The sequence below is a fragment of the Microtus oregoni genome, unplaced genomic scaffold, assembly GCF_018167655.1.
Source record: "Microtus oregoni isolate MIOR12 unplaced genomic scaffold, Mior012 000109F_ref0000275, whole genome shotgun sequence".
Lineage (NCBI taxonomy): Eukaryota > Metazoa > Chordata > Mammalia > Rodentia > Cricetidae > Microtus > Microtus oregoni.
In genome coordinates, this window is record NW_024544727.1 from 787,638 (window position 1) to 810,860 (window position 23,223).

Sequence of the window (23,223 nt, forward strand, 5' to 3'; positions counted from 1 at the left end):
TGGATTCCTTCCAGGCTAAGTGATTTGATGGAACAAGTCCCAAAAGGTCTTCATGAACCCTAAAAACACTTCGGCCAATAAACAGTAGGAAGCAGTTTGGAGAAAACTGTGCCCCAATCCCGCCCCCCCCCATTTCTCTCTGCTCTTCTCCCTTCTCCCCTTCCCCCTTTCCCCTCCATAACTCCAACCTCACTCTGCATGGCTGCCTATCCGTCTCAGTCTCTCACCCAGCATGCAGCTACCTACCTGGAACTGGCTGCCTTCATGGTCCACCGTGGTCTCTGGTCCTGCTGCCTGCCGCTGCTCAGGGACCTGCAGCATGGTCTCCTGGCCCGTTGCCCACTGTCACCACTCGGGAACCTGCAGCGTTTTACTTAAATCATTACACTCAGTCCCAGCCACCCAGCAAGACCAGAGGCTGAGACCAAAGATTTCATTTGTATTTCAAGATCTTTATCATTTTTTACATTATTTATTTTGAGAGAGAATGAGTCAGTCTCGTGAGGGAGCGTCAATGTGGTCACAGGATACCTAGTGGGTCTTGGGGTCAAACTCAAAAACTGTTTCCTGCAAATGCATCTAACCGCTAGGCTCTTGCTGAGGCCCACAATGAAGCCAGGACCCGCAGCTGGCAGAGCTAGGCCTGGGCCACCTGTCTGAGGCCTCACTGTAGGACTCGGCCAACCATGATAAGCTTAATAGGAGCAGAACACCCAGAGAAAGTTCTTAACTTCCAACCATTATCACCTGCCAGTGTGAGACCCAACTATAAGTTCAACCTGGTTGCAGGAAGGACCACTGCACGTGATCCGGATACGGCGGTGACGTCAGACGCGGCAGTGACGGCGGCGGCGGCGGCGGCGTTGGCGGGCGCACGATTGAGACGGCGAAGGAGCGTTGGGTCCAGGGCGCTCACTCATGAGGAGTCGGAAGGTGAGCGGCCGGGCGGGCAGGACGCTCGCCGCTGTTTGGGGAGCCGAGGAGGGGCGGGCGCCTCTCTTGGCTCGCCCAGCGGCGGCTGCTCGGTCCAGCCGCCTCGGATCCCCTCCAGCCCTGCCCCGGGAGTGCGGCTCCTGCACGGCCTCCTCCGGGCTCGGGGCTACAGGGCTCCTGGACTTAGGGCTGGCGCTGGGACCGAGTGGGGCCCCTGACAGTGCGGCTCCCTGCTCTGGCGTCCTGTCCCGGCCACGCTGCTCAGACCCGGGCCCGCACGGGGCAGCCGGCCTCAGCCAGACCCCCGCGTCATGTTTTCGGGGCAGAGGACCAGCAGTGTGACAGTGAGGAGGGTGGCTGGGCCTCATCCCCCCTGCAGAGGGACTCTGACCTGGCAGGGCTTGCAAGGCGGGGACCGTGTCCTTTAGCCTGAAGTGTGCCCTCCGTCTCCAGGTGGCCAGAATCCCGCTGACATAGGCTGAACTGTGTAGGCGGCTGCCTGTAGTGTCGCTGATAGGCAGCTGTGTGCCATGTCAGCTGCTGTCCCCCCTTTGCTTGCTCAGGCGTTGAGGTTTGAATTTAGCAGTTTTTCGCTATGCTTCTTCCTTCCTCGTGTGAGGGTTTGCAGAGCTGAGCTGCCTCCGTGCCAGTGAGATACAGAGCGGCCTCACTCGCCTGGGTCGCTCCCCACGTTTTGTAATATTTTGTTTGCCATCTATTGACAGTCCAGTCCTGCAATCGTGACTTTCCCATTTTCCAAAGGAGCCACTCGCCTGGGCCAGCAAGGCTCCCTCATATCCACCCTTTTGTTATTGCTTGCATGTCATGACCAGGTTGCCTCATTTACCCGAGAGAAGTGTGTCTAAAGTATCCTGTACACGGACTTCCCTTGGGGCCGGGTGCCCCTGTGTGTGTTAGCTTCAGCCAGTGCTCCCAGCCGTTCTAAAGCAGCTGTCCTCAGTTGGCATCAGGGAATTTCTTTATCCGTGCCTTCATTTTACAGGGCAGGTTTCCTGGTGCGGATTTTCTTAGCTGGCATTTTGTTTTGAGTGTACCAAGTGCACTCAGTGTGGCTCCCACTGTTTCTGCTGAGTAAGGGGCTGGCTTCTTACCAGTCTTTCTGAGATTAGCACTCTTACGGGGTGGTCCTGTCAGTGGTTTATCCTCCTCTCCTCTTGTGTCACAGAGGTGGCCTGTCAACTTGGAGTTGAGTTTAAGATTCCTCGATGTATAGATTTCTGTTTTCAGTAAACAGAGGATCTTTTCAGCCATTATTTCTTCAAGTACTTTTTGATTTAAGGCCAGGAATTTCTAGGCCAGCTGCGGCAATAGGCTGATGTGAGAGAGTTGTGTGTGGCGGCGGAGGCTTTGACTCCAGCACTCAAAACAGCTAGAGCAGACGGATGGAGCTTGCGTTCAAGACCTGTCAGAGTATGAACCTTTCTCAAAAACTGTTTTGAAGGGGTGGAGCTGGGAATGTGGCACAGCTGGGGATGAGAGCGCTTACCTAGTGTGCATGAAGCCGACTTGATCCCCCTCCCACATAAACCAAATGTAGCAGCTCACATCTGTAAGCCAAGCACTTGGGAAACAGCGGCAGGTTCAAGGGTGCAAGGTCCTGGCTGGAGCTATAGCACAAGGTACAGATTCCGCCAAGCACACAGTAGGCCCTGGATGCCACCCCAGAATAAAAAATAATAATAAAAAATAAACACATATGGACCAGGAGCTATGTGCTCTGGTCCATAGGATGGGGACTGCTGAAGGGGGTGGACAGAGATGAGTGCAGGAACTGGTGTTTCTGTCTCATCTTATTTTGCCAGGGGGACTGATGGTCCTGAGCCTCCACAGTGGACAAGTGGGCAGCCAGCCTTGCATCTTTTGTTTTAAATTGTGTGTGTGCGTGGGGGGGGGGGGGCATGTGCCACAGCACGGGTGGAGGCCAGAAGACAACTTCCAGAAGTCGGTTCTTTCCTTCCACTACTTGGGTCCTTAGGATTGAACTCAGGTCCGCTGTCCTGGTGGCAAGCCCCCTTTCCCACTGAGCCATCTCTCTGACCCTGAACCCTGTGTCTAAACCTAGACAGTTGGGCTGGACCACGTTAGGCCGAAGTAGTCTTTGCCTGTAGGTGAGGGAATGTGGGCAGAAACGCTCAGGCTCCGAGCTGAGAAGCCGCAGCTCGGCTGGTGTGCCATAGCCTGCTCTCTGAGCGTCGCTCTTGTCCAGCTCACAGGTGGAGTGCGATCCTCAGCGCGCCTTCAGGCCCGAAGCTACACTCCAGCCAGCTCAGCCTCTACCGAGGGCATTGCCAGCTCCACATCTGTCAAGACAGCATGTCTGGTGAGCTTCATTACCAAGAACACCGAGGCCTTGGCTCCGTCCCTTCTACAGTTGTCACCCCGAGATGTGTTGTGTGAAATATGAGCCATTGCTGCTGTGTGTAGACTGGGAGACATTTCAGAGGTCCTGTACATGTTGTCACTGCCGTCAGAGGGGTGCACGTTCAACACAGCTGAGTTTGCTTTTGTGCACTATGCTCGTGCGTGGATGGAAGTGTGCTAGCAATCCAGACAGTAAGACAGCTTCCTGCATAGTGCCGCTTTGAAGGTGGCCTGTGCAGCCATGTGAGTCTGTCAACTGCTTCACCCCTAGAGTGGAGCAAGGAGGGACACACCACAGTGCAGCTGCCCCAGGCAAGGGATTGACCCCCACAGCGCCGCAGCTGGGGCTGGGGCCGGCTTCTGTGTCTGGCACAGCACCACTCAGGACAGCATGCTGACACTTTGCTGCAGCCAGCCTGAGTGTCTCCTGGTGTGCAGTGTCCAGGCAAAAGAGCCGGGAGCTTGCTCTGAGTGAGGAGATGGAAACTGGTTTCTTTTACATATTTTAGAATTACATTTTTATTTATTTGGGGGTGAGGCACACATGTCATGGTGCATATGTGGAGGCCAGAGGACAACTTGCAATGGGAGATTCTCCTTCTGTCATGTGGGTTCTAGGATGTGATCTTGGCAGCAGGCACCTTTATTCTCTAAGCCATCTTGCATGTCCCTACCAGGACTTTAAAGCAGGCAAGCATGTACTTTAGAAAACAGCCCTGGGAAAGCTTGTTGGAGCAGTGCTGTGGAGTCTCCCTCGGCCTCCAGTCTGTTTGCCCCTTAGCAGGACAGAGGGGGCTCTGGCCCTGAACCCAGTGCCTTTGCCAGATAGGTCTGGTTTTCTCTTACATTTTTCTTTCCTGGCAGGCTTCTTCATCACATAAGACTACAGACAGACGTACTTCCAAAAAGTTCAAGTATGACAAAGGTCACCTTGTAAAGGCAGAACTACAGAAAGCTGACCGTAAAAGTGACATTTCTTCTTTGCCAAAAGTGGCCCCCGAGGCCTCTTGTGACAGTGAGTTTGCCGAGGCCAGCGCTAAGACGGCTGTCCCTGTGCCGGAGAGTAGAGAGCCTCCCCAGGGCTGCTGCCAGCCTGTGAGTGAGGAACCCTCAGCAAAGACTGAAGGTGGCCTGCCCACACCAGAACCCGGCAGGGTGGCTGCAGCCCAGGAACCTGATGGCAGTTCTGCCAGACAGGCCGAGCCAGTGCCCAGGACAGAGGAGGTGCAGACACCTGTGCTCCAGATGGAGAGCAGCGTCTTTCTAGATGATGACAGCAACCAGCCCATGCCTGTGAGTCGCTTCTTCGGGAATGTTGAGCTTATGCAGGTAAGTGCTGCCCTCCTGTCTCTCCTGCAGTGCGGGCAGCAAACTGCAGCTGCCATCCTGGGCTCCCAGGTTCCTGTGTATCCATAAGGCCACAACTCAGAGGTAAGCATAACTGAGAAAAAGAAAATGAGGTCTGTGTAAGTGGGAGGCTTCTCCCCTGCAGCGCCCCACTCTCGGGCTTACAGGCTGGAAGGCAGGGCTCCTGGCTCCAGCGCCCTGGGTGTATCTTGGACAGTGAACAGGTTAGGAAGTCAGAGCTGTGGTTTTGTGAGCATGCACCCATGTTTCTGTTGCTGCCCCTAGTCTGTAGGATAGCGTCCTTCTTACCAAGGGCCCAGTGCCTGGACAGACTTGCACGGCCCAGAGCAGACCGTGGTCAGGTTTGGATCTGGTGCCCAGGCAGTGCCACTCAAGACTGAAGTCATGTTTTCTTCCCTCTAAGGATCTGCCACCAGCCTCTTCATCTTGTCCTTCCATGAGCAGACGAGAGTTCAGAAAAATGCATTTCAGAGCCAAAGAGGATGAGGATGAGGACGACGCCGAGATGTAGTGTGGGTCTTCCCCTGTCGTGTTCAGCAGACGGCTCAGCGAGTCTGAAGATCTCTGGATGGCGTCTCCAAGAGAACACACTGTCAGTTGAACACAGAATTGACACAAGGTCACCAGCGCCAACACCCGGCCCCTACGGAAAGGACAGCCCTCAGAAACATGGAAGACCACACATTGTGAACAGTGTGCGTCCGTGACTGTAGGACAGGCACAGAAAGCTCCACCACGCTGTCCTGAGGCACTGCTGCGCACGGCTGTGAAGACGGACTCAGCTGGGGCAATGGGTCGGTCACCGGCTACTGTTATTGTGCCCTTGGCCCCACCTTTCTCGATGTGTGCACACTTTTTAGACACGTCTATTTTGGAAAAAATCTTTATTTTATGTATGGCAAATGTAAAAAATTTTAAAACATATAAAATATACTTGCTTTTAAAAAGAAAACTCAGGCTGGGGCTTCTAGAGTGAAAAAATGTAAGGGTAATAGCCCCATCACCGCTGCATCACCCTAGAGGGCCTGGCATGTGTCACTGGCGGGCGCTTGCGAGCAGGCCGCTTCTTCTTGGATCCTGCCTGGGGCCGGTAGATCTTACTACGGTCACACTGCAGCTTGTGCGTGGTCTTCTTGTGGCAGGCAATGTGCACCAGCTTCAGGTTCTTGGCCGTGAAGAGCAGGCTGTAGAAGTACTCCCAGTTCACCTCCCTCCCATCCTGGACGGCTTCCACCAGCGTGGGCACCACGGTGCGCTTCTTCTCTATTCTGCCAAGTCAGGGAAGACAGTCCATCTGCTGTCAGTGCCACGCACTGCAGGGTGCTGTGCCCTTCCCACCAGCCACAGACACTCATAGCAGTCTACCATAGCAAATATCCCTGCTGTGCTGCTTAGATTTTGGTCAACTTGACACAAGCTGGAGTCATTTAGGAAGAGGGACCCCCAAGTGAGACAACGCCTGCATCAGACTGGTGTGTATAAAGGCTGCGAACCGGGGGGCTGGAGAGATGGCTTTATGGTTAAGAGTGCTGACTGCTCTTCCAGAGGACCCAGGTTCAATTCCTACCACCCACATGGCAGTTAACAGCTGTCTGTAACTCCAAGATCTGACACCAAGGCAAATAAAAAAATAAATAAATTATAAAAAAAAAATAAAGGCTGCGAAGCATTTTCTTGGTTAATGATTGGTGTGGGAGGGCCCAGCTCACAGTGGGCAGTGCCACCCCTAGGCCAGTGGTCCTGGACTGTATAAGAAAGCAGGCTGAAGAAGTCAGTAAACAACAGCCCTCCATGGGCTCCGCATCCGTTCCTGCCTTGAGGGACTGTCCTGACCCCTTCATGATAGTTTCAGATGAAATAAATCCTTTCCTCCCCATGCTACTTTTGGCTGGTGCTTTATCGCAGCAGCAGAAACCCTAATACACCTGCTAGCAGGTGTAACAGGCGGGAGGATCTTGAAGATTCTTAAGGAACCTAAGCTGAGAATATCCCAGAAGGGCAGAGGCAGTGGAATGGATGGGGCTTGTGGATAAATCACCAGAGAAGCCCAGCACTGTGCTTCACAGACTGGTGGCACCGGCCCAACACTGACATGGCCGTGGGCAGGCATGGTCATTGTAGCAGAGTTTGGTGCTAGCAATGCCATTGTCTTACTTTGCAAACTTGAATTGTGGGTACTGCTTAACATACTAGAAAGGATGCAAGGCCAGGCGGCTCACATGGTCATTCAACAAAGCCGAGCCCCACGTGGGAGTGCTTCTTGGCACAGAGTGATGGGGGAAAGTCTTCTGTTTCATGTTAATTTCATTGGTTAAATAAAGAAACTGCCTTGGCCCTTTTGATAGGACAGCAGCTTAGATAGACAGAGTAAACAGAACAGAATGCTGGGAGAAAGAAGCCGAGTCAGGCAGTCGCCATGATTCTCCCACTGGACACAGACGCAGGTTAAGATCTTCCCTGGTAAGACGCCTCGTGGTGTTACAGGGGTATTAGAAATGGGTTAGATCAATATGTAAGAGCTAGCCAATAAGAGGTTAAAACTAATGGGCCAGGCGATGCTTAAAAGAATACAGTTTCCGTGTAATTATTTCAGGTATAAAGCTAGCCGTGCGGGCGGCCGGGTGCCAGGAACGTAGCCAGCCTCTCCTCCTCACTACACCAGAGTGACTCCCGTTTACACAGGTGCCCACAGAACCACCCTCCCCAATACTGTGTCTCCCACAGGCATGTGACCCAAGTGTGTATGACCAATGTGACGCGGAAGTGGCAAGCAAAGAGAATGTTGTGTTGCTTCAGAGCTACTGAAACTGAGACGCCTCCAGGGAAAAGGTGCAGACTACTCTGCAGAGACCCTTTGACAAGCCAGCAACAGAAAAATGGTCACCAAAGAAACTCAGATCCAAACACAGTCCCAAGAACAGCAGAGTGGAAAGCAAGCCACTTCCCCCTCATCTATCACTCTACAGCTCTGAGCTGGAAGTCTAAGCCGTTGCACAGTCTGGTCTGATCAGGGCCAACTTGCTGGCTTGTCCTCACACGGCAGTGACACCATGAACACGCTCTCCTACGAACAAGACTATCTGTTCTTGTTGATCACTCTCCTTCCTAGGACACCAATTCACCTGAACTGTTTCCCAAAGGCCCAATCTCTGGATGCAGTCTCATTGTGTGACAGTTTCAATGTACGGGCGGTGTGTGTGTGTGGGGGGGGGGTTTGCAACCGATTCCACAGCAGGAAGTTACCCCAAAACAACAGCACTGAGCCAGAGCAGGCAAGCAGAGTCAGCATAAAGTGGGTGGGTAGGTGGCAAGGAGTTCCCAGAATGCCCATGGGAATCCAAGGGACTGCAGAGGAGAATCAGAACGGAGGACAAGTCACAGCAGAAGCAAAGAGAAAGAGCTGTCTCTGGATGTGTATCCCTTTCAGGTAAGGGGACGAACCAGTCTTCACTGAAAAGAGAATGCTGACTGGCAGCAGCTCCCATGAGCAGGCACCAGGGATCAATGTGATCAGCCTCCACCAGGGAGAGCAGAAGGGACCTAGATGCCTGTGATCCCAGACCCAGTGTGAGACAGTCACCCTGCACTCGCTCAGTGGTAGATGTTCTAGGAGGGAGTTCACCCCAGGCCCTCCTTAAGAAGCACTAGGGTCACTCATTCGCCAGCCCTTAGCAGGAGCAGGGAGATGCAGGAGGCAGTGAGCAGAGAAGTGGACGGCCTAAGTAGGTATTGAGATGAAAACAAGCATCCGTGCAGGCTTACAGCCAGGCAGGACAGCACTCAAAACACACTCCTGCAAGAGTAACAGGCAGGTCCAGGCTACACAGTGAGACCAGGACAACAGGTACAGCAAACAGAAAATGAGACGAAGCCAGTCACACTTATTCATGCTGAGCAGCCACTTGGAGGGACCCGTGCAGGACAAAAGGCAGTTAATGTGCCAACTAGTGATCTCCTCTTTGATGGCAACAGAAACCGAGTCGGGGGAGCGTGAGGCAAAGAGCTGAGTGGGCGTAGGAGTCGCAACCTTCAGGTACCAGAGCAGAATGAGGGAACAGCCCTGGGACTCCGAGACCTGCCAAAGGCTCACATGTCAGAACAATCACACTGACCCCAAAACACTAAGGTCAGGTGCAGCCGGAGACACGTAGACTTCAGCATTTGTTAAAAGACAAAAGAGAGAAACTAGAAAACAAGGAGAAACCCTAAGAGGAGTGCAAAGTAGGAATAAAAATAACAGCAAAACACCCTGCAGTTAAGCATAGGGCAAACGCAGCTGCAGGCAATGGGGAGCAAACAGAGGCCCCTGCACCTGCAGGAGGAATGGCAGGATCTGTACGGCTCTGGGCCTGCAGTCAGGATCCTGACAACAGTGCCTCAGACCCTAAGAAAGGGACCCAGTCTCCAAGGGCTCGCCAAGGCCACCCATCCGGTTGTTATAAAAGACATCAGAATGTGGCAAAATTATAGCAACAATGTCTCTCACAGACAGCCAGGAGAGAATCAGTGCCCGGGACAAAAAGTAAACAATGAGCAAAAGGAAGCAACATGAAAGAAAGCCATGAATGGCAAAGAGGCCTTAGCCTTCCCAGGAGCCAGGAAACAGAAACAGCAGAGTGGGTGCTCTCCTCAGTCAGGGAAATGCAAAGAGGCACAGTGACACCGAGTGGTGACAAGGACATGAAGCAACTTGCAAGCATGTGAGCTGGAACATTCAGAGAAGGCTGGAGATACTCGGAAGGGGAACACCAGTATCGATTTCCCAAGGAGTCTGGAGGTCAGAGCCAGGGCACTCTTTCTCATGGAGAGTCCACACCAGACCCCCGGAGGCCTTCTTGATGCTGGGTGGGGTCCAAATCTGCATTGCTCGCCAGCTGTGGATGCAGCCGGTCCACAGATCAGCCGGACAGGGATGGAACTGGGAGACAGTTTCATTCCAGGGTTAGGTAACGGCCTAAATGCCCAGGAGGGAACTAATGTGGGCTAGTCTGCAAACAGTGAAGGAGTCTGCTGTGCACTGAGTTGTGTGGACAGAGCACCGTGGAGCCAGAGAGTAGATCTGGAAAGGCATGGAAGTCCACACTTGCTGGCAAAGGTGTGCAACAGGCATTAACGGGGCATGTTTCAGGAGAGTGGTTTTTTGTGGCAACAGGGCAGGGGCACTGAGTACTGAGGGATAAAGGGGCCCTCAAATAAAACTCACTCTTTATATATGTTTCATAGTTTTGACTCCAAGAGTCAGGTAGCCATTTGTGGATACTGGGAGCACTTTGCCTTCACAAAGCAAGGTCAAGGGTAGTTACAGTCAAGAGCTGTAAGAATATGTCCTGCCCTGCCCTGGTTAGAAGTGACTGCAGCTTGCCCAGCTGTGATACCATCCTACTGGTCCTGACCTCCCACAACACAGCCCAAAAGCAGACTCCCGGTTCAAACACAGAGCACCCACTCTCTTTGAATCCACCACTGGGCCATGAGGAGCCAGGCCACCAGACCCACCCACAGAAGGGGGTGGGAGGGGGCGGGACAGTTTAGCACTGGGCACTGACAGCTGGAAGGTCAGGAGCATCGCTCCAGATGCTCCTTCCATAAGCGCTTGGGGTCTGTCCCTGGGCCTGAAGCACACAGGTGTAATGGGCCAGATTTGAGCTGCCTGAGCAGATGCTGGGTTAGTTCTGGTTAGTGAACTGGAATCTCAGTGACAGACACTCACATATGATCCAGGTTCCAGGTGCTGAAGAGGATCCGGCTCTCCCTGTTGCCATAGGGGTTGATGGAGTGTTTGGAAAGACAGCTCTCCAGGTCAAAGGGGCCCTGCAGGGACCGAGGCAGGGGTTGGAAAGGCAGAGGGAGGTACGTTACTGTCCTCCTCCAAGCCAACAAGCTTGCGAAGGCGCAGGCCCCACAAGGCGTTCAATCCACGAACCAACATTTGAACCAGGCAGTGATCCCCAGCACTAAGAGGCAGAGGTGAAGGCCAGGGGGATGGCTCGGCAGGAAGAGCACTTTCCACGTTTGGATCCTGAAGTCACGTAAAAGCCAGGTGTGGTCTGTCCTCTGACCACACCCATGCCGTGGCATGTGTACACTCCCACACAAACACTACACACATATACATAAAAGGAAATAAATATTAAGTCAGCCTCAGCTACATAGTGACCTTAAGTCTAGCCTCAACTACATATTAAGATCTCATTTTAAAAAACAAAAGTGTTTGCTGTTCTTTGGAGATTGAAAATTCTCTCTTGCCGGGCGGTGGTGGCGCACGCCTTTAATCCCAGCACTCGGGAGGCAGAGGCAGGCGGATCTTTGTGAGTTCGAGACCAGCCTGGTCTACAAGAGCTAGTTCCAGGACAGGCTCCAAAACCACAGAGAAACCCTGTCTCAAAAAACCAAAAAAAAAAAAAAAAAAAAAAAGAAAATTCTCTCTTTGTGGGGTGGAGAGACGGTTCAGAGGTTCCTGCCTGTTCTTCTAGAGGACCAAGGTTTGATTCCCAGCACCCATATGTGGCTCACACCCATCTGTAACCTCAGTTCCAGGGGATTTGACAACCTCTTCTGGTCTCCACAGGCACCAAGCACACATGGGCACAGACATATACACAGGCAAAACACTCATATTCAAAAAACTAAGCCTAATTTTTAAAAATGCGGTCTTTGGAATTCTACCGCCCCTAACATTCCATTGCCCCTGATCTTAATATTCTGAGTTTTCAAAAGATGAAGGCATTTCTGTCCCTGATACTAGATAATCATCCTTCACTAGGTGCCTCTACAGATCCACACAGGAACAGACCTGTTATTCCCAACATGTTCCTGCACGACTACGGTGCCATATACTAACAATTGTACACCCCAACAATTGCACGCCACCATCCTTGCCTCCTCCCGCACTTTGAACTTGAGGGCTACCAGCACCTACTCTTAGGCCAGCTGCTGAATGTCCTACCCACCTCTCACCCCCAGGAGGCAGTGACCCCAGAATGAAGGGCACAGAGCTCACCTGGCAGGAGAACCAGCCTTCCGGAGTACAAAGCCGCTCACTGGCCTCTGCACCTCGGTCAAAGTAGCTGCCATTGTACTTCTGGGATTTGAGCTTCTGGCACATGGAGCTGAGGACCCGCTCGAATTCTTCCCGAGCCGCTGCATCCACCGCAGAGGTGTGAGCACTCACCTGTGAGAGTGAGCCAGAGGCATCGCTGAGCCCGTAGCCTGCCTGTGGCCTGCCCGTGCCCGAAAGCCTGCCTTCAATCACCAACCTACACCACGCATTGGCTGTCAGGAGCCAGCCTACGCCTAGTTCTACAGTTAGAGTGTCTGACCACTGCTCAGCTATCACATCATGGCCATTCGGGGGGCCGTGAAGTGGAATCAACAATGCTCCCATCAGCTAGGCGATGGTGGCGCACGCCTTTAATCCCAGCACTCGGGAGGCAGAGGCAAGCGGATCTCTGTGAGTTCGAGACCAGCCTGGTCTACAGAGCTAGTTCCAGGACAGGCTCCAAAGCCACAGAGAAACCCTGTCTCGAAAAACCAAAAAAAAAAAAAAACAAAAAAAAAACTAACACTCCCATCTGGCTGGGAGAACAAAACAAGGCAGAGAGGTTCACATCTGTAATCCTAGCACTTGGGAGGCTGAGGTGGGAGGATCCAAAGGCCAGCCTGCTCTACAGAGCAAGATCCCATGGTGAGGGCGGGGGGGTGGGGGGGTGCGGGGGGGAAGTGACTTAAGATCCCATAGTCAGCAGGAGGAGCATTCCCTCTGTGATAAGGCGAGCAGCACCCACAAGGGGGCCCCGTCCATGCAGCCAGAGGGTCAGTACTAGGATCAGTCAGGGCACCGGCGGCGATGTTAGGTCATGTGGGGACAATCACCAAGGAAGGCCACATGAAGTACAAAACACTGGACACCATACATCGGCAGCTGTGACACACTGAGCGGGTTGAGGTAGATATGGGGAGTACGGGGACAGCACACAGCCATGTAAGGGCTCCTGCAGCACTTTCTACCTGCCAATCAATGTGGAGCCTGACATGCAAATGAGCAGCAAAGGCCAAGCTGACCCCACTGTGTGAGAGAGAGGGGAAAGGGAAAGGTTTAAAAACAAAGAAAGTGCAGGGTGAAGGGGAACCCATGCCTGCCCTTCCAGCTGCCTGGCCACGCAGGGTGAAGGGGGACCCACGCCTGCTGTTTCAGCTTCCTGGCCATGCAGGGTGAAGGGGGACCCACACCTGCCGCTCCAGCTACCTGACCTCGCAGGGTGAAGGGGAACCTATGCCTGCTGTTTCAGCTTCCTGGCCATGCAGGGTCAAGGGGAACCCACGCCTGCTGTTTCAGCTGCCTGGCCATGCAGGGTGAAGGGGGACCCACGCCTGGCTTTGTTCCTGCAAACTCGAGCTGTGAATTCTATCAGCGCCCCCCCCCCCACCCGTCTGCCTGGGGTTGTTACTGCCACCTAGAAGAAACCTGGGCAGAGCAGTCAGGCATGGAGCACCACTGTGCCCACTGCCCGCCACACTGCCCTTGCGGACCTCACTCTGGTGTGGAGGGCAGCTAACAGGTGAGTACAGGCAGTGCTGCAGCAGCCTGAGAAGGAAGTCCTAGAGCATGCCCAATGGAGATTCTGAGCCCAGCGGGGCCTGGGCAAGCAGGCAGTATCCATGGTGACAAGAGAACAGTCAGGGTGGTCAGGTTCCAGGCCTGGTCAGGAAGGGAGGGTGGCTTCAACCAGCAGGGGGCTCTGTCAGGTTTTCCCCATAGACACCCAGCTCGAGCTACACCACGAGATAAGAAGATTTCGGAGGAGGGTGTGCACGGAGGAAGAAGGCAGCCTTAGGATCTACTTTTAACCAAGAAGCTCAGGGGTAGGAACCCAAACAGATGCTGGGTTAGTTCTGGTTAGTGAACTGGAATCTTGGTGACAGACACTGACATATGATCCATGTTCTGGGTGCTGAAGAGGATGCTGTAAAGACAGACAGATGGAGAAGCCCCAGGTCTGTGCCACTAGCCAACTGCTGGGCGGTTACCCAAGTTACCCCAAGGAGAGCAGGGAGAAGAAGGTCCCCAAAACAAGTTGCTGTCCCCAAACCACCCATCCACTGCTCATCATATCTGAATGAAGGCAGTCACGTGGAGCCCAGTGCAGAGAGGCACAGAAGGCTCACCTGGCAAAATGAGGGGCACCTCATGCTCTCGGTATGGGCAGGTCCCATGCACCATAGAGGGTCTTCCTTCCACTCTGCACCTCACTGGCATTCGTATCTTCAAGAAAGGAAGCCAGGGTATCAGGACACCAAGGACAGCCTCCTCCTGGAGTTCAGGCGAGGTGCAGTGGAGCCGCTGGCCGCTCCTCCCAGAGAAGACCAGAGCTGAGACCCAATAGTCAGCCGCTCACAGCCTATCTACAAAGCACCCCAAGCAGAGGTGTCTTCGGTCCTGTGTTCCACTTTTCCAAGGTCAGAGGACTGCCAAGCACCCAGAGAATAAATAAATACAAGTGTTTGGGGGAAACAACCACCCGATCGTGAAGAGCAATGGAGGAGATGCAGAAAACCTCTCCATAACGGAACGAAGCTCATCAGAACAGACCTGCCCGCTGCATAAGGCGCCAGCTGGTGCTGTTCTACGTAATAGCATCCTTGGCAAAGAGCTGAGGCTGAGGCCTCTGACCCTATCCAAAGGACACGGCCCAGAAAGGTTCTAATACCTGTTAGATGATGGGGTCAGAGGCTAAAGTACAGAAGAGCTCAGATGTAGGAGACAGGAAGCTCTTGCTCCTCTGAGGTACGCAAGCCTCACAGGCAACCTTGCAGACGTGCATCAGCAGTGGAGTGGCAACCCCACCAACTGCACCATCCTCCCTCAGCGTGATCTGAGCATGGCCTTACCTCTCTCAGGTAGCCCCGGATCCTGCTCTCACAGCTATATCTCAGGTAGCCAGACTTATTCCTGAATCGAGACTCCAAACCTACAAGAAAGATTACTCTGGGATCTACAGGCAGACCACGACCTCTTGGTTTGTGTCCTGAGTGGCTCAGGAGCCAAGCAGACAAGAAATGACCAGAGGGAGGTGTATCAGGGACTGCATCAGCCGCAGAGATGCCTAACGGCAGGGTGCGTGTTCTCTAGTTGGGGGATCTGGTTTTGAGGCACCTCAAACACTGCTAAGAGGTTTCTTCTTGGCTGGCCCTCAAACCCTCAAGAAATTTCAACTACTCAAGGACACCTCAATCTGGACTTAACAACCCAAGTAGTCAGCAGCAGAGGAGAGGGCCAAAAGTGTGCTCCATCCGTACGATTGGACACTATTAAAAGGGAAGGACGCTGGTCACCCAGGCGAACATAAAGGGCAGCATGCTGACGAGAGGAGCTGTGGGACAAACCCTGTATGATTCCACCCACACAAGGTACCATGTGAAGGAGGAGCTGGGGAGGGGTTCTGTTCATAGAGCTGGAAATGGGCATGAGAGGGCTTGGGCTGCAGACCCACAGAGCATGGGCTCTGACAGCAAACGCCAGTGCCGACGGCAGGACAGGGTGAAGGGGCTTGGATATGTGGAGTGCCACTAACTCTGCAGCCCAGCCTGCCCTACAGTAGATTCACCCAACCACAGACATTAACACTTTAAAAATCTCATATCCGGGCAGGTGCACACCTTTAATCCCAGCACTCGGGAGGCAGAGGCAGATGGAACTCTGCGTTCGAGGCCAGCCTGGTCTACAAGTGAGTTCCAGGACAGTCAGGGATACACAGAAAAACCCTGTCTCAACAAACCAAAACCAATAAACAAATCATTTTAAAAACTTATATCTGAATAAGCATGTAGATTGTTTCCTGTTCTCTAGAATTTTAAGTCTGTGCATGTGTGTCTGTGGTGTACATGAATGTGCACATGTGTGTGTACATCTGTGCAGGTGCACTCTCCCATGCACACACATGTTAAGAGCAGAGGTCACCACTGAGTGTCTTCCTCTGTCACTCTCCACCCTCACTAAACATGGAGCTCACTGTTTGGGATATATTGGCTGACCAGTGAACCCCAAGGATCTGCCTGACTCTGCCTGGCATATGCCACCACACCTGGATTTTACATGGGTGCTGGGGATCTGAACTCAAGTCCCCAAGCTCAAGCAGCAAGCAATGCCCACTGATCCATCTCCCAGAACCCTATAGACTGGTTTTTCTTGTCATTATTCCTTAAAGGGACCAGCTGACAACTACTTTCCCAGCATTTGCATGGAACCAGGTACCTTAAGTGACCTAGGGAGGATATGAATCATATAGGAGAGATTTCTGAAGTGTGCTGGCCAGTCAGCCCAGCCTAGCTCTAGCCAATGAGACCCTATCTCAAGGGAGGTGAATAGTATTCCTGAGGATGACACCCACGGTGGTCTTCTGATACACAGACACGCACACATGCGCCCTCTCTCTCTCTCTCTCTCTCTTCTGATACACAGACACGCACACATGCGCGCTCTCTCTCTCTCTCTCTCTCTCTCTCTCTCTCTCAAATGGTAAGATGATAAACTCCACATTCCATGCATTTTGCCATGGCTTTTGGAAAAATGATTTAAAAGGAAGGAAGGAAGGAAGGAAGGAAGGAAGGAAGGGAGAAAAAGAAAAAGAAAAAGAAAAAAAGAAAGAAAGCTATTTCAAGGCTGCCCAGGACACTGCCCCCACCCAGGAGTCCTGGCCAGATGCCTTCTCATGGACACCTTTTGTTATCACTCACTCCAGAGGCCAGTCACCCTTGGTTGGGAAGCATCAGGATCTGAAGTGGACAAAGATCCTCCCGAGCCTCTGCTCCAAGGAGGCCCTTCCCTGCCTGTCTCAGACGTCCTGGCCACACGGTCACCCCAGTCTACGTACCTTCAAACCAGGACGGGTCCTGCTCCCGGGTCTCAGCAGTGATGTTCTGGTTGACATGATGCAGAAGGTCAGCCAGCAGCTTCTGCCTCAGTGGGTCCCGCTCATGTGACAGCAGTTGCTGCGCAGCCCGGACGACCCCAGCATGTTGCTCATTAAACACACTGAGGAAGCGGGTGATGTCACTCACATCTGCTGCCACCACAAGACAAAACAGAAACACATTCATGTTGTTCTGGTCCCAAGAGGAGGCTCCTGTCCACTAAGCCCAGAGACAGCCAGAAGTGAAGACTCAAGACTCTGGTGTCACCAACCCTTGCCTTGGCACTTGACACTCGAATCCTCCACAGGGTGACGCTGCCAATTCCATTCCTCTGGCCACGTCCTGCCAGGTGATGGGATTGCAGTGCCCTAGAATAGTGCACTTGCTCTTCTTCTGCTTTCTCTTCCTCCACACTAGGTCACCTCCTTTGCTCATTCCCTTAGGACCCAACTTCCAGGCCTCACAGTCCCTCTCCTGACTTTCCCAGGGACCCTTTCCACAAGTAGCAAGCTACATTGGGCTTTCCTAGCAGATGCTGAATGCCAAGTGTATTCTCCTGAGGATCTTAGCTAAACAGGAGCAAACAGAATCCAGTGACAACTAAAAAGCACAGACCACAGCCAAATGAGGCTCCAACTCTGCTTCATACTCAAAACTCAGTGAGATCCAGTGTCAACAAGCTGAAGAAATAAGGTCTTGTGGCCACAGCAACAGATGTAGAAAATGCAGGGGGAAACCTCAAGAAGACAGGACCCACCAAGAGATTCCTGGACAGTGAAAATGCACAGTGAACATGAAGAAACATCAAAAATAAGTAAATTAGTAATATTAATAAAGGAAAGAAAAGAAAATGCACAGCGAAGAAAATGACAATCTGGATGTCATCAAAGTTAAAAAATTTGAAGCTGGGTATGGGACACATGCCTGGAATGCCAGCAGTTGGTAGATGGAGGCAGGAGAAACAAAAGCTTTAGGCCAGCCTTAGCTACAGAGTGAATTTAAGGCCAGCCTCAGCTACATGTAACCTTGGCCTCCATTTCCCTCCCAGATCTGAACCGTTTGCTCTATTACAGAGCATGAAAAGAGCAAGGTCGGTTAGCTCAGCTGGTTGGAGCTCGGTTCCAAAACAAGAGAATGAAACGGAACCCAACAGAGGATATTAGAAAACCACATTATCTGACATGGAAGGCATAACCAGGATTTGCTGAGGGTGGGGTAAATATTTCAACAGCTTAAAAAAATCCGATTAAAAAACACAAAAGACATGAAGACTGCTTCACCAAGAAGTGCCTGCAGGTAGCAAATAAGAACACGGAATGATATCCAATCCCATTAGCCACCGGGGAAATTCGGATTAAGGCCACACTGAGCTGTCATCACACACCTACCTAGAAGAGCTTTAATAAAAACTACGATCCCTGAGAGCATTTCAACACTCATACGTCGGAGAATGGCCCTGAGCAACGCCTGCCCTGCCCAGCACAGCCCAGCACAGCAAAACCTTCCCCAGGCTCCTCCAATCCTCCCCCCTTGCTTTTCCAGTTACGAAATAAATAAATAAATAAATACACTGGAAATAGAGTTCTTCAGCAAAAGCTCTTGGCATTCAGTGCCCCTGACCTGATCTACTAGGCTCGTTCCTGGGCTCCTGGACCTGGGCTTAAACGGCGTGGGTCCCGCCAATCTCCGAAGTTTTACTACTTACAGCCCTGCCAGGTCTGTCCAGCAGTGAGCAGCAGGAGTTCGGCGTCATTGGGGAGCCCCGGGAAATAGTCATCAGTCACCTCCGTGCCATCTTCATACAAGCACAGCCGGGAGCCGGACACCGGGAGCTGGAGAACAGGAAGAGTAGGCTCGTCCTGCCCACAGGCAGTCCGCTCAGGGTGCCACCTGTCTGCAGGAGCCCAGCGCCCCTCCAAGTCCATCTAAGGGGACGGAAACCGTGCGCACGTAGTAGCCGGGTCCCCGCCCCGCCACCCCGACCCACCTGGAAACGGACGCAACCTTTGTGCAGCAGCTCCTGGCAGCTCCGAGCCGCCACGCCGAATTTGCACTCGCTGTGTAGGGCTCGCAACTTGACGCTCTTGGGTTGGCGGAGCACCGCGCACATGGCAGGACTCCGGCAGCAGACACTGCACGCACCGGACGACGACGACTGACTCTCACTCCTCGCCACTCCCGGAACTGTGGCGCGTAGGCGCCGCCCGGAACGCTTTACTCTACTCCTTGGCAGGCGCGACCCGAAACGTCCGTCTGCAGGACCTTTCCCCAGCCGGAACCCGCGAGGCGTGGCTGCGCGCGCAGGCGCCTACGGACGCCCGCGCAGGCGTACAGCGCGGGCCGGCCTGGTTGCCATGGGAGCGTGGCTGCGGCCCGGGCGCTGGGCAGAGGAGGCCCGGGCTGCTCCTCCGCTGCCCTCGCCTCAGTGGCCCGGGGTGGGGGCGGCCGGACCGAGGCGAGGCCTCTCCGAAACGAGCGGAGGCCGGCATCGCGGCAGCGTCCCTCCTGCTCGTCTCCGCGGCGCCCTGTGACCCCGCGCGGCCTCGGTCCTCAGCGGAACCGAGGCAGAAGACATCTGGCCGTGGAGGGACGTGGCCGCTGCCTGCTCTAGGCCTCTAGGTAGCGCACCTCGGCCTTCGTGTCGGGAATCCGGTTCCAGCCCCGCCTTGTCCTCTTCTGGATGCGTTACTGAGCAGAACCAGTTACCAAGAGGCTGAAGACTGTAGCTCTGGCCCCTGGTAAGCCAGACACTTTGATGCGTGTTGTTTGCGGGGTTTGTTTCCTAGTTGGGTTAGGTTTGAGATGTTTTTTAAGCTTAAAGATTCTCTAAAAACACTTTCAATCCTTAAGATTAATCGGTCCCCAATCAACACTTAATATTGTAACAGTTGCGTTTATTGAAAAGAAAACTAGAAACATTTTTTATTTCTTTGTAACAAAATGTTTGAAGTTGCTACATTGTTTTTGGACTTAGGGCTAGAGAGATGGCTTTAAAGGGAAGGGTCGCAACCAAAAATATAAGAGTTTGTGCCTAGTTACGGTTTTTAAGCAATGTTAGGGTAAATGTCACCTGACACTGTTGGCTATGGCTGCCCTAGGGACAGCTGGGACACCACCTATGTCTGGTGACCAGAAGTTTCCGCGGTGTGTTTTGTGGAGCCACGAGCATGTGCCGAGGCTCCTGATGATTGGGGCAAAGGGGAGGAGTAGGGAGTGGAAGTCTCCTGCAGTGTCAGGTCTGAAAGTGGATTGTTTTGTATTGAGTTCCCGGTGTTTCGCACACTGCCCCACAGCCCTCTTCAGTACCAGTTATTTGTTCTGGTTTTATTGGGGACACACTTGTATCTGCCTTTAACGTTCTGTTTGTAAGTCTCAATGCACCCCAGAAGGTGCTAGTTAAGACCAGAGATGCAGACCCAACTGAGTAAAACTGTTGTCAAGGTAGAAATCTGGCCTGCCTGCGCTCTCTCTCTCTCTCTCTCTATCTATCTATCTATCTCTCTCTGTCTGTCTTAAACTGTCTCACTATGTAGCCCTGTTACTCCTACATAGACCATGCTGACCTCAAACTCAGAGATCCTCCTTCCAAGTGCCGGGATTAAAAGTGTGTGCAACCACAACCGGTATAGGCCAGGCCCTTGAAGATGGTCAAATAATTGAAGAAGTCAGAGCCAGGGATATACCTCTAAGTGTTTGGATCCTTCTAAAATTCACAACATGCTGAGGCATAGTGGCACATGCCTTTAATCCCAGTACTTTGCGTGCCAAGGCAAGAGGATCTCTGTGAGTTTGAGGCCATTGCAGTCTACATACTGAGTTCTAGACTAGTCGAAGCTAAATATTGAGACTCTGTCTCAAAAATAACAAATTTCAAGATAAGATGTAAGAATGGGGGAAACAAGGTATCAGAACAGAAGCAGCATTTTAATTCCTAGATGGAGGCCACAGAGGGCTTTGGAATTAAGACCTGAATAGAGGTAACTGAAGTGGGGTGTAAGGAATGTTGTCTGGTAGGAACATGTGTGGAACAGAAGAGCCAAGGCAGTGGGAGTGACTGAACGCAGTAAGACTTTCCATGCTTCCGTGGGTGTTGAAGGGGAGCGTAGTGCCTGAGAGGAGCTCCAGGCTCGGGGACCTGAGTGACCTAGGAGTGTGGTCTCCCAGTCAGAGCAGACGCATGTTATAGGAGTGTGGTCTCCCAGTCAGAGGAGACGCATGTTATAGGAGTGTGGTCTCCCAGTCAGAGGAGACGCATGTTCTAGGAGTGTGGTCTCCCAGTCAGAGGAGACGCATGTTATAGGAGTGTGGTCTCACAGTCAGAGGAGACGCATGTTAAGTCACCCAGCTGTGCTTATGAACCACTCTTTTTTTTTAAAAATATTTATTTATTATGTATACAATATTCTGTCTGTGTGCATGCCTGCAGGCCAGAAGAGGGCACCAGATCCCACCACAGATGGTTGTGAGCCACCATGTGGTTGCCGGGAATTGAACTCAGGACCTTAGGAAGAGCAGCCAATGCTCTTAACCTCTGAGCCATCTCTCCAGCCCCCTGAACCACTCTTGATTGTGTTCTGGGTCAGTTTCCTCCGCTCTGCTGCGACAGACACAGGGAACTCAGTGGAGCACCTTTAACGGTGACTTGCTGTGCTGGCTTTAGTAGTTTAGTGCATACATTCCAAAAACAAAACACACCAGCAAGCATCAGACTGGCACTGATCCTTGAAATGGTCCTTTTCAAATCCCATGAAAGTAAGCAAAAGCTCTGAATTATACATCAGGCATATTCACGTGAGCCAGGCCTCCTGCGGGGTACTTTGGATAGCACTGCCTACAGAGTATTTCAGTGATGCATCTTATTCCAAGAAACCTCCAATGCTCTTCTTTTTCCTGTATTAGGAGGATTGTTGTTTTTTCTGATGATGATTTATTTCACCAACAATTGTCTACTTAGCAAGTATTTGATTGGTTTGATAACTGAGAAGTAGCCATGCCCGTGTGTTGCTTTCTGACGTTGCTCCTCCAGCCCAAGGTTAGCTTCACTTGGGCAGGGCCTCCTCTCCTAGTGGCCTCAGTAGCCCTGGACTCTTTTTTTTTTTTTTTTTTGGCTTTTCGAGACAGGGTTTCTCTGTGGCTTTGGAGCCTGTCCTGGAACTAGCTCTGTAGACCAGACGGGTCTCGAACTCACAGAGATCCGCCTGCCTCTGCCTCCCGAGTGCTGGGATTAAAGGCGTGCGCCACCATTGCCTGGCTTGGACTCTTGTGTTAGGAATCTCTCTGGGGAGAGAGCTCCTCTGCTGTGGCCTCAGTGTAATCCTGGGATTGAGTGTCACCTGTTCCCTCTGGGCAACACATATGTGTGTTCCCATCCATGAACCCTCACTGTGCATGGATGTGGAATTCTCGGACTGTCCGAGCCTAGGAAAGTGTAACAGGTCCCAACCAGGGCTGGAGGGGAGTGCAGAGACACCAGCTCATCGCTGACTCTGTGCTGTGTTCCAGCATGGAGAGCATGCGTGCCAAGCAGCAAAGCAGACATGACAGCATGTGTCCTCCAAGTGACAGTGGTGGGCACAGGTCAGTTCACCAAAAAATCATACTGAAAGAATCATTCAGCCAGTTTTTCCTCTTCGAGCTCCCTCAAGTTTGACCATGTCTCCTCTCGACTTGGCTTCCAGCAGACTTTCTGTTAGTATAAGCAGTGACACTCCTTCTTCACTAGGACTGGGAGAACTGCCTCTGCTTCTGGCCTAGCTTGATTGTCTAGGTTCAGGGGGAAACTGACAACTGCTTGTGCCCATCAGGAGGGCGAGGGCAGGTGGCCCAGCAATGTGTCCTACGAGACGTCGCTGGGTAGTTTTCCACATCCTCTGAGGGTCTGGGAGCCAACAGATGGTCCTGGTCCATCTTGTTCACAGATAACACTTAAATGTCCCGAGTCAGGTTCCCAACTCAACTGTGCTCACATCTGCACCAGTGCATCTGTGCGTCCTGCATTCCGTAGGGCTGCATGTTTACACTGATTAGGTGTCCTCCCTAATCATTGCTAGTTGTTTGTTTCCTTGATAATACCAAAAGACTTTGTACCCTACCAAAAGCTTTGGTTTTACCATGAGAGTGTGACAAGCAGGGAGGCTTAGGAATTTCAGAGCTGGCATTGAGGTGGCAGCAGGGACAAGCATCTCTGAAGTCTGAAGCCTTTTCTCGCTCCTGATGGTTTCCAGTACCAACCTTAGCATTAACTAAGTGGCTCCAGTCTTTCAGTATGTGGCACCCCCACCACTCTAGTGTGTCTGAGCCTCCACTTCTTGCGTGTGTTTCTTGTGTGTGTTTTTTAGGGATTGTTTTGTGGGGGATGGGTTCTGGAGATGAAGTCCACACCTAGCCTTCTGTATGCTAGGTGGGCATTGTCCCTTAGTGGTACTCACCCCAGATCCTTTTCCTCTTCTCCAAGTGCACCAGCCACATGAATTCCCCAATAGGGTATCATTTTAATTTGATCACATCTGCAGAAACCCCAGTGAGGTAACTTTCACACACAACAAAGGCAGACTCTGATCATTAGTGAGGATGTAACTCAGCCGCAGCACAGGTCAGACTCTCAGGAAAATCAAGATAGCTTAAATGGTG

At 52.4% G+C, this 23,223-nt stretch overlaps 3 protein-coding genes across 10 annotated transcripts in view; 2 read left to right on the forward strand and 1 right to left on the reverse strand.

Annotated features, from left to right (window-relative positions):
- Positions 1-608: 608 nt before the first annotated feature.
- On the forward strand, positions 609-6,297 carry LOC121443528 (UPF0688 protein C1orf174 homolog). Of its 4 annotated transcripts, XM_041645287.1 has the most exons (5): positions 609-933; positions 3,168-3,274; positions 4,180-4,410; positions 4,513-4,644; positions 5,087-5,558. In XM_041645287.1, the coding sequence occupies exons 1-5, from the start codon at positions 687-689 to the stop codon at positions 5,192-5,194; spliced, it is 825 nt and encodes a 274-aa protein (XP_041501221.1). In that variant the 5' UTR covers positions 609-686; the 3' UTR covers positions 5,195-5,558. The 4 variants fall into 4 exon arrangements, with proteins under 4 accessions (XP_041501221.1, XP_041501220.1, XP_041501219.1 ...); XM_041645286.1 differs by having other exon boundaries at positions 4,180-4,746; XM_041645285.1 differs by having other exon boundaries at positions 614-933; positions 4,180-4,644.
- On the reverse strand, positions 5,684-18,824 carry LOC121443527 (DNA fragmentation factor subunit beta). Of its 2 annotated transcripts, XM_041645282.1 has the most exons (7): positions 18,581-18,824; positions 18,299-18,425; positions 16,554-16,742; positions 14,572-14,651; positions 11,684-11,854; positions 10,394-10,494; positions 5,684-5,951 (listed from the first exon to the last, which is right to left on the reverse strand). In XM_041645282.1, exons 1-7 carry the CDS (start codon positions 18,701-18,703, stop codon positions 5,684-5,686), a joined length of 1,059 nt encoding a protein of 352 aa, XP_041501216.1. In that variant the 5' UTR covers positions 18,704-18,824. The 2 variants fall into 2 exon arrangements, with proteins under 2 accessions (XP_041501216.1, XP_041501218.1); XM_041645284.1 differs by lacking the exon at positions 10,394-10,494 and having other exon boundaries at positions 5,790-5,951.
- A 128-nt stretch (positions 18,825-18,952) lies between these two features.
- Positions 18,953-23,223, forward strand: part of LOC121443526 (centrosomal protein of 104 kDa) — a 35,793-nt gene continuing 31,522 nt past the window's right edge. For 3 of the 4 annotated variants that reach the window (XM_041645278.1, XM_041645279.1, XM_041645280.1), the window contains exon 1: positions 18,953-19,331. The gene's annotated coding sequence lies outside the window, so the exon portion shown is untranslated. The remainder of the gene's footprint in view (positions 19,332-23,223) is intronic. The other variant, XM_041645281.1, reaches the window with a different exon arrangement.

What these genes read in the sequence shown, in the direction of transcription:
- LOC121443528 (XM_041645285.1), top strand. Translation starts at nt 687, where the DNA reads ATGATAAGCTTAATAGGAGCAGAACACCCAGAGAAAGTTCTTAACTTC. An exon ending in CACTCATGAGGAGTCGGAAG is followed by an intron (nt 934 to 3,167) that starts GTGAGCGGCCGG and finishes TCCAGCTCACAG; the next exon opens with GTGGAGTGCGATCCTCAGCG. An exon ending in GGAATGTTGAGCTTATGCAG is followed by an intron (nt 4,645 to 5,086) that starts GTAAGTGCTGCC and finishes CTTCCCTCTAAG; the next exon opens with GATCTGCCACCAGCCTCTTC.
- LOC121443527 (XM_041645282.1), bottom strand. Translation starts at nt 18,703, where the DNA reads ATGTGCGCGGTGCTCCGCCAACCCAAGAGCGTCAAGTTGCGAGCCCTA. An exon ending in TGGACAGACCTGGCAGGGCT is followed by an intron (nt 16,743 to 18,298) that starts GTAAGTAGTAAA and finishes TGGTGGCAGCAG; the next exon opens with ATGTGAGTGACATCACCCGC. An exon ending in ACCTGGAACCTGGATCATAT is followed by an intron (nt 5,952 to 10,393) that starts GTGAGTGTCTGT and finishes CTGACTTGGCAG; the next exon opens with AATAGAGAAGAAGCGCACCG.